The sequence below is a fragment of the Gobio gobio genome (genome assembly GCF_949357685.1).
Source record: "Gobio gobio genome assembly, chromosome: 12".
Taxonomy (NCBI): domain Eukaryota; kingdom Metazoa; phylum Chordata; class Actinopteri; order Cypriniformes; family Gobionidae; genus Gobio; species Gobio gobio.
In genome coordinates, this window is record NC_137105.1 from 50,775,506 (window position 1) to 50,785,775 (window position 10,270).

General features: G+C 39.8%; 1 protein-coding gene across 1 annotated transcript; it reads right to left on the reverse strand.

Annotated features, from left to right (window-relative positions):
- Nucleotides 1-32: 32 nt before the first annotated feature.
- Nucleotides 33-8,049, reverse strand: mei4 (meiosis-specific, MEI4 homolog; the record flags this gene model as incomplete). Its single annotated transcript, XM_079832191.1, has 5 exons — nt 33-260; nt 1,880-2,011; nt 4,901-5,391; nt 7,493-7,732; nt 8,028-8,049. The coding sequence occupies 5 exons, from the start codon at nt 8,047-8,049 to the stop codon at nt 33-35; spliced, it is 1,113 nt and encodes a 370-aa protein (XP_079688317.1).
- Between the last annotated feature and the right edge of the window lie 2,221 nt (nt 8,050-10,270).

The following is a 10,270-nucleotide window of genomic DNA, read 5'->3' on the forward strand; positions in this document are numbered from 1 at the left end:
TAAGACAAAGCACATCATGTAAAGTAGTCTGCTCATTGGTGCCCCACCCTGAAGAGTCCACCGATCCGCCACATATACAGAGAGAACAGGGGGAACTCGTCTGCGAGAGTGAACGCTTTAGTCTCCAGGTTGTTCACGAGCTCCTGGTTTACATTACGATTGGTGTCCTGTGCAAGTTGTTCCAGCAGCCAGAACACATAGAAGGAATTCTGATAGCGGATCCAGTCCATCTGATGCGGGAGCTCCTCTCTGGACGTCCTCTGCACGAGACAAAACCCTGCCATTATTGACTTACAGTCACATTAACATCCATCCACATTGAGTTTTACTGATTGCAAGTATGATACTCTTTTTATACAACACCTTTATAAACAAGTAATTCATGTCCAATAACTTATTTCAGACAAAAAAGGCCACTTAGCAAACTTTGGTTTTATCTGTCCACAGATATCATATACACATAAAAAACATAACTGTTAAATTAACTCTCCTCAGAGTTTAATTGAGTCCACACTCAAAACTAAGGCCTAGTCCACACGTACACGGGTACGAGTTTTTCCTCCTCAGTTTTAAAAAACAATCGCGTCCACACAAGCATGGTTTAAAAAAAATCTCTGTCCAGATGAAAACGCAAAACCGCGCTATGATTGGCTGCCTGATTTCCACATGGGTCCCATCCACGGCACCGATGCACTGAGGGATGCCATGGGCTCAGTGAAACCCTTCTGCAAGTTTACTTTAGACTCAGTGACGGGTAACTGTATACACAGGGGCAGGGCCCAAGTGGACCAAAGCTTCACACACTTGCCTTACTATATTGTATTATTGCATTCTGGCGCCTCTTTTCTGCAATACAACGAGATAACTGCGCATGTATCTGTATAGATGCGATAAGCGCTGTTAGCAGAGTTATTAAAAGTTACGTCCGCCATTGCGTAGACTCCACTCATGTAAACAATAGCGGCGCACAATCTGACGTCAAACAAAGGAGAGAACGGCACACACTTCGACTTAACAAGCCGAAATCTCCGGTTTCACCATTTACACGACAACGCTGTAACCGGAGTTTCTACAAATCTTCACCCAGGCTGGAGTTTTCAAAAAAGTCTGGTTTCAGTAACCGGATACTGCGTTTGCGTGTGGACGAACAGCCTAAAAAAAGCTACGTGTTTTGAAAATACCCGTGTTTGTGTGGACAGGGCCTAAAGCAGTGTTAAAGTCGATGAGATTGAGTGATGAACACCTGCTGTTAACAAGCCACTGAAGGAAATAGTCAAAATTTTAGGTCACCATTATGGTGATTTAGTGTTTGTTTTAGTTGGCCTTTATGAACATTACTTTTTTTTCTGACAGTAGAGGCACCGCAACTGTAACAATCAGTCGGATTTTCATGATGAAATCTAAAACAATTGTAACTCCATGTCTAACATTCAAGTGATTTTATGACAAAAGTGCAGCAGCAAGCCTATCAAGTGTTTGTTGCAACCACATACACTGCAAGCTGATTTCCTAAAAGGGCAGCTCTAAAAAGGGAGCTAGAGGAATAGGATAGAAATAGGCAAGTTTAACTCTTTCCCCGCCAAACACTGAATTATCCAGATCTTATTGAGAAATCAGTATTTTCAACCCAGCCATAGAAAAAGCTGGTGTTGGGGTAGTCGAGCTCAGACTTGAGTCTGGTCTAGAGTCCAACTTTTGGATGCATTTTTACTCTGATCTGAGCCTTTGGGACTTGAACAATGTTTTAAAGTGCAACCAAGTCCAGCACTGTTGGTGAAATTCACTTGGAAATGGAAATGTCACTGGCCGGACCGAGTCAGTACGGCATCGCCAACAGGAATAATGTTTTGATTGCTATGTGTAGTGTGGTGTAACCTACCTCACAGTTTTCCCACAGCTGCTGTGCCAGCTGAATGATCTCAGACATCAGGAGCTGAATAAACGGAGATCTCAGGACACAACTTCCTCCCAGAGCCAGCAGACACTCTGACAGCACGTCACGGACTGAGAACTAGCAGCAGAATGAGACCATATCAGACTGATCTGCCTCTCTCTAGATCAGGGGTGTCCAATCCTGCTCCTGGAGGGCCACTGTCCTGCAGAGTTTAGCTCCCACCCCAATGAAACACACCTGAACCAGCTAATCAAGGTCTTACTGGGCATACTAGAGAGAGACCTCCAGGCAAGCTGGAGCTGAACTCTGCAGGACAGCCGCCCTCCAGGACCCAGTTTGGACACCTCTGCTCTAGATCATACAATAATAAAAGTGACCCAGAACACACCCTTCAGAACATGACAGAAATCAAAAATCCCAATGACTGGAATGACTGAATATATGATTTATACATGAGGGAATTAAATTGAGGTTTAGGATCGTGAGAAAGCTGCTGGAAGAAATTTATCTAGAGATACCATTTTCTTTTTCAAACTCCTCTTTTAAAACCGTTTGTCCGATTTTCACCAAATTCGAGATGGATCATCTTCAGACCGTGCCGACAAAAAGTTATGGATTTTGTGTCAATAGAGGAAACCGTTTTTGATGCATGATGCCAAATTGACTCTTACCCCTTTTCCACCGAGGCGGTGCTGGTGCTGGTTCAGAGCCAGAGCCTAGTTTCAAATCAGTTGTTTGTCTTTCCTGAAGGGTCAAGTCAAACATCACTTGCCTCTTCATCAGACACATATCCTTCAAGAATGATTTTGTGATCAATATTAAAATAAGAATCAATGATAAATTGACACCCACTTCATTCTGGTGGAAAAGGGGTAACAGAGGCTGCAATGCTTTGGCATATTGACACCAAATTGTGCATGTGCCATTAGCCCCTTTCACACAGCAATACCGGTAAATTACCGGTAAATTACCAGAATGACTTTACTGGTAAATACACAAATATGCTGTTCACACAAGCAACACTATTCTGTCTTTTTACCGGTAAGAGACCGCTCACACATCATCAGCAAAATACTGGTAAATTCTGTGATGTCAGTCATCTTTAAACATGAGGAGCAGCGCAATAAGCAATGTTCAATTTGACAACATATTTTGACGTCTGAGTGACAGTCATAACAGATGATCAAACAGAACGCTTGTTGCTCTTAAAAACACGACACGATAATACAATCCAACTGCAGAGCCGCAGCGCTGAAAAGAAGACTGGTTCTCCAACGCAACTCAAGACGCGGCGCAACGGTCATTTAGCACATATTTAAATACAAAAACTATTAAAAACCTTTCTGTAAGCAGCGCAGAGTTATCAAGTCATCTTAGGGCTGGGCGAAATGGCCAAAAAGTGATCTCGATAAAATCTTTTCATATCAGTCGATATCGATAATTATCACGATAAAATGTCAAATATTTATTTCTTTCAAATTTAAAGGCAGATTTTTGCTCCTCAGTGAAAGTTGTAGAAACCAGATTGTTAAACTGCTCTTTATAGTGAGAATATGACAAACACTTCACGTTTTTGAATTCCTTACACTCATTTTTCCTTAACAATATAAATTTCTTAATAGAAAAAATGAACGTCTTAGTTTCTGCATGTGCTAACGGGTGATATTGTTTCTAGTCATGAAACAGGTGTGTGTCGCCTGACTTTGGCATATATTTTCAGCTGCAGTATTCATAATATTACACGTTTTGTCTCTTAGAAATGCACATTTGACAGTGAGTTGACAGTAGTAGCTTGAGTTAGGAGGATGCAGATGTAAATTTATGTTCATTAAAGGAACACTCCACTTTTTTAGAAAATAGGCTCATTTTACAAGTCCCCTAGAGTTAAATAGTTGAGTTTTACCGTTTTTGAATCCATTCAGCCGATCTTTGTATCTGGCGGTAGCACCTTTAGCATAGCTTAGCATACATCATTGATTCTGATTAGTCCATTAGCATCTCATTCAAAAAATGACCAAAGACACTTTCAATATTTTTCCTATTTAAAACTTGACTCTTCTACAGTTACATCGTGTGCTAAGACCAACTGAAAATGAAAAGTTGCGATTTTCTATATGGCTAGGAACTACTTTCTCATTCCTGCGTAATAGTCGCGGATCTTCACGGCCGTACCATGGCTGCAGCGGCGCAATGATATTACAGCGCCTGAAAGTAGCCCAGCTAGGAAACTTTCAATGTGACCGGCACTAAGTTCGTGTAGTTGCAGAGAAAGTTTCAGGCTTGCAGCCGACAAATTGTGTTGTGGATTTAGCTGTGTGATTAGCCATGGTTCTGTGTGTTGTAAAGCGCTGTGATAGTAAGTCGAATGTGTAACTTCCACCATGTTTCACAGAATACCAACCAATCATTGCGCCGCTGCAGCCATGGTACGACCGCGAAGATCCGCCACTATTACGCAGGAATGAGAAAGTAGTTCCTAGCCATATAGATAATCGCAACTTTTCATTTTCAGTTGGTCTTAGCACACGATGTAACTGTAGAAGAGTCAAGTTTTAAATAGGAAAAATATTGAAAGTGTCATTTTTTGAATGAGATGCTAATGGCCTGATCAGAATCAATGATGTATGCTAAGCTATGCTAAAAGTGCTACCGCCAGATAAAAAAAAGATCGGCTGAATGGATTCAAAAACGGTAAAACTCAACTATTTAACTCTAGGGGACTTGTAAAATGAGCCTATTTTCTAAAAAAGTGGAGTGTTCCTTTAACAAAAACACGGACATCTGTAACACCTCATTTTTATATACTAAAATATAAATATTATGACTGAGTTTTATTAAAATGAGCCATAGGTCTTCCATAGTATCATAGATTTAGATCATGATAACCACAGTTAAAAACATGCATATAGCTCTTCACTACCTTGGCAAAATTACTTATGAGGTGCCCACTTCTCGCCCGGTCTGCAATTATTTTTACCCACAGTACACAAACCTCTCTAGTCTTACCGCATTGAGTTGCTGGTTGGTTAGTAGCAGGCTGATCATCTCCTTCAACAGATCCTCCACTCTGCAAAACTGCTGCTCTGAAGCCCCCTGGCGTGCTCCTGCTCGACTCAGGCTCTGGGCCACCACCTGTATGGCCTGATGCAGCTGCTCTGGGTGATGGAGAGGCTGTCCAACATGTGCCTGCCTGAAAACCTCCACCACAGACTCCAGCAACTGCACCACTGAGTCCCAGACCACGTCCCCATGGCCACACAGAGACGCCTCACAAACTCTCCGCAAGCCACTCAGACACTGCAGGAACTGCATGTGTTTTAACATCCTGCGGTCCTGGCGCCACTGCCTGTCCTGGAGGGGGAAGTTCTGGCTGTTTGGAGGGGTTGGAGGTAAACACGGCCCCTTAGCAATGCAAATGTGTGTTTGTGAGCCGTTATCAGTGTCACAGCCAGAGTCACCCTTCAACTGCTGCGGGTCGTCCTGAGAGAGAGCTTGACCTGTGAAAGCAAAACATATCAGCATCATATATGTGTGTGTGTGTGTGTGGGCTTGACATTAAACTATCTAATGCTCAGTGTTGGTCCAGTTCACAGCTTTTCTGAACTAGTTCAAGTTCAGTTCATACATGCTCAAAGTGAACAGTTCACGTTCAAAGTTCACAATTTTAATTCTGAACTAGTTCAAAGTTCAGTTCATTTTACTTTTTTCGTGAGATATTCAAATAAATACTTTTTTTCACACTACGAGCTAGAAATCACTATACGTTCTTTGAAGCTGCTCATTGTAGACATTTGCTCATGACACTGCAATTGTCGGTGTCCGTCTCCGTGCCATCACTTCCACTAGCCATTTTTTTTTTTAAATTGCAGCGCTTTCTCTCACTCTCGTCTTTGGTCTGTCTCTCTCTCTCTCTCTCGCTCCTCTAGCCCTCCGCGCTCTCGTCGTTGCCTGCTACGCGGCGTTGCTATGCCTACCCCGCTCTGCTGCAATTCATCACGGGTAACGTTGTGCGGAAGCCAGTATGCTATTCAACTATTCTCAGCCGGACTCTACGTTGCCCGCAATGCATTGCGCACACAATGTCAAAACCATTTCTGTCCGGTGATACATGATTTAAGCGGCACCAGCGAGAATACAGGAGGGAGGAACTTTCTCTCGTTGCGTTTCAAAAGAGAAAACAGATGTCACTCAGTTTTCAATGGAAAACAAATTCCAACGTTCATTTACAGTGATGTCTGCCGTTCATGACACATAATGTGAACTAATTCACGTTCAAGTTCTTTATTAAAAAATGTGTTGCGTTCAGTTCAACGTTCACGAAAAAATGAGCGTGTTCAATGAACGCGTTCTTTTGAACTCGTTCACGCACAACACTGCTAATGCTTTTTTATGCATTCTGACTTATTCACACTGTTTAAAGGTCCCATGGCATGAAATTTTCATTTTATGAGGTTTTTCAACATTAATATGAGTTCCCCTAGCCTGAATATTGTCCCCAAGTGGATAGAAATGTTGATCTGTGTAAACCCGAGTTCTGGCTGTCTCTCTCTGCCTTTGAGAAAATGACAAGCCAGACGAGCCAATCCTGAAGTCTCCTGGTTTGACGTCCAATCAGGAACGGTTTCCTCCCTTTCCTCCGCCCAGAGAATCTGGCACGCCCTTGCAAACACTCGAGAGATCATTGCTTGTGAACGAGTGAATGCTGGCAGTTTCTCAGTGTTTGGATGTACAAATGAAAACAGAAGTCTTTTTTCAGTTCCTTCTGATCTGTGATCAGTGATTTCTGATGTGTAGCTAATTATTTATTATTCGTGCACACAATGCGGCTTCTCTCTCTCCCGACAGAACGGTGTTTTCGTGTTTTCTATCTTGTGATTCAGTGTTTTTGTACGTCCTCGTCGCGTCTATCGGTTCTAAAATGTGCAAACAGTCGGGTGTGTGTGTGTGTGATGGGTAGGTTTAGGGGCAGGGGCAGTGTGTGTGTGTGTGTGTGTGTGAGGGCTAGGTTTAGGGGCAGGGGCAGTGTAAGAGGATAGAAAATATGGTTTGTACAGTATAAAAACCATTACGCCTATGGAATGTCCTCACATTTCACAAAAACAAACATGTGTGAGTGTGTGTGTGTGCGCTCTTGACTCTTTAGCTCCGCCCACTGCACGCCTCCACGGACTCGGCTGTTCGGTTCAGTGAATCTGTCTTTTATAAAGATGATAAACTAAAGACTCTTGGGAGATATGAGGGATCAACACTACTCTACAGATACTCAAGATTAACATGAGGCAGAAACTGTGTGTGTGATGTGCCCTTTAATAATTATGCACACCTAAAGGCGTTTTTCACCTCTAGCCTTCCTTAACAATTATATATATCACTTATAAATGATTAAATACAAAATTAATAGTAGTTACTATGATTGATGTGGTTTGGAATTGAGAAAATGTGCTTGGGGAAAAAAAAATATGATCAGAATATCAATTGCGTAATAATTATGCGTGTACTGTATAATTTAGGGAATCTATTATTCATTATAGGAATATTCATGAACTTGAATCTCCCATGTATTGTCCAGGGCTTATCCAGATGGATGTGAAAGCCTACCCTGTCCTGGGTCGGTGTTGCTCCTGCTCTTGAACAGTAAGCGCGTGAGAAGCAGCTCCTGTCTGAGATGCAGCAGATCTTCATGAAGACCTCGAGCTTTAGACCTCCAGCCGTCGTCCTGCTGTCTGAGTCCATCCGCCAGGGCTTCAGCGAACTGCCTGGCTCCTCCTGACGGCCTGGCCTTAATCACAGCCACAGCCACCGCCAGCCGGCAGACCCGCATATACCAGCTCATCGCTCCTACACACACATGCAACAGTTCACCTCAAGCAAAAACTGCCACACACACGCTCAAAACATGCATTTTAAAATGAAATACAGGGTTTCCCCTAGGTTTACAGCTTGGGGGGGGGCTCCCGAAACTACGGATACGTGGTGTTGCCATAGACAATAAATTAATTAATTTGGTAAACAAATATAAACAACATTTATTTATACATCACACAACTATTTACAACACTAAAGAGGTTGGCTTTGCTTAAGTTCTGTCTCCGGATTTTGTTGCTTTTAAGGAAAAAAGGTTTAGGTTCGTCACCTTCTCCATTCCTCTTCGACATTTTAACCACAAAAGTTACTACTCGCAAATCCTAGGGTATATTTCATGGCTCAATGCTGAGAATTTTTTTCAGGGGTTAAAATTTTTACTTGCCCTGCCAGAATTTTCACTGGCCTCACCACAAAAAAAACTGATAAATAAAATAAAATAGGCCTAGTATTGTTTTTGAGCCATGTAACCTTAATAAATAAGGTTATGACTCTAAAAACTAATATCCTAGGATTTTCTAAATCCTCTAAAAAAATTGTATATTGTTAAAGACAGTAAGTCAGTAATAAAATAAGAACAAATAATCAAATTACGAGCAAAAGCAGAAATAAATAGAGCAGAACAAATTAAATAAAGAGTTATTTTCATGTAGGTCTAAACTAGATAGTCAGGTACAAAAATAGAAATCAAATGTAAAATATCACTGCATAGTCTGCATAAAATTATATGTCACTGCATATAAATATAGATTAAAAGTTATTCAGTTAAGAGCAGTGAGTTAATTTTTTTTTTTGTTGGTCTTTTGCCAGGATAGCACAAGAAACACAATCTTGTTATAGTGTTGACAATGAAGTACTGTGACACTTTGTGATTATAATTAATGTGATTAAGTAAACCAGTTTAAAAAGTAATTTGATATAAATATATATTACCGATATTGTTTTTTGTCTCTTATGCTCATAAAGGCTGCATTTATTTGATCAAAAATGCAGAAAAAAACTGCAATATTGTGAAATATTATTACAATTTAAAATAAAGGTTTTCTATTTTAATATACTTTAAAATATAATTTATTTCTGTGGATTTTCAGCATAATTACTCCAGTCTTCAGTGTCACACAATCCTTCAGAAATCATTCTAAAATGATTATTATCAATTTTGGAAACAGTTGTGTTGCTTAATATTGTTTTTAAGCCTGTTATACTTTTTTCAGGATTCATTGATGAATAAAAAGTTAGAAAGAGCAGCATTTATTTAAAATAGAAATATTTTGTAACAATATACACTACCATTCAAACGTTTCTTTTTCTTTCTTTTCAAAAGAAATTAATACTTTTATTCAGCAATCATGTTTTACATTGATAAAAAGTGATAGAAAAGATCAATATTGATAGAAAAGATTTATATTTTGAATAAATGCTGCTCTTTTTTAACTTGTTATTCATCAATGAATCCTGATAGAAAAAGTATCACAGGTTCCAAAAAAACAACAGTTTCCAACATTAATAATAAATCATCATATTAAAATGATTTCTGAAGGATCATGTGACACTGAAGACTGGAGTAATGGTGCTGAAAATTAACAGAAATAAATTATATTTTAAAAGAATATCAAAATAGAAACACATCATTTTAAATTGTAATATTATTTCACAATATTACTGATTTTTCTGTATTTTTTGGATCAAATAAATGCAGGCTTGATGAGCAGATGACTTATTTCAAAAACATTATTATGTTGTCATTTAACAATGAGGTATTATATTTATTAAAAGTAAAAATATAATTACCTTTCAATATAATTACCTTTCTCGGCTGGTGTAAAATAGCGCAGATGTATGTGAAATGGGACACATTAAAAATATATTTTTTGTTGTAAACTCCAAATAACGTATTGTACAAGAAGAATATTTCAAGGCAAACATGTTCACGATTGGACCCCAGCCAGTCCATTATTAAAGGCTAATATTATGTTATTTCCACACAAATATCAACACACTGAGGCATCATATTAATCTAATTTCATTACATCGGCACAGCTGCGATCAGACAATGTCCACACTGGAAATATTGCCTGACAGGCGATTATTAATGCCTTAGTTTTCCCAGTTTAACAGATAAGCTAGTGAGTTATATCAGCCTTTGATAGAATATCACCTGCATCGTGAGTGATTTTACCTTGACGAAATGAGGCAGATTTATCCTCCATTCTTCTCCAAACATTGAGATGTCAATCTGAGACGGTTACATTGTGTATACTCATTTTAATAAACGTCGAATAAGAGCAATTTCCTAGCAAATCCATTGATAAATCACAGCTAATCGACGAGTGTAAACAGTCAGAATAGCCACGCCCTCTTCGCAGATGCCACGCCCACTCTAACGCCCGCGGGTACACGGTCAGGCCAGTTGCCAACTTGACTTTTCAGACTTGCTTCTCCTTTGTTTTATATGTAAAGGTTCAGTGTGTAAATTGTACCGCCATCTAGCAGTAAGATTTACGAATTGCAATC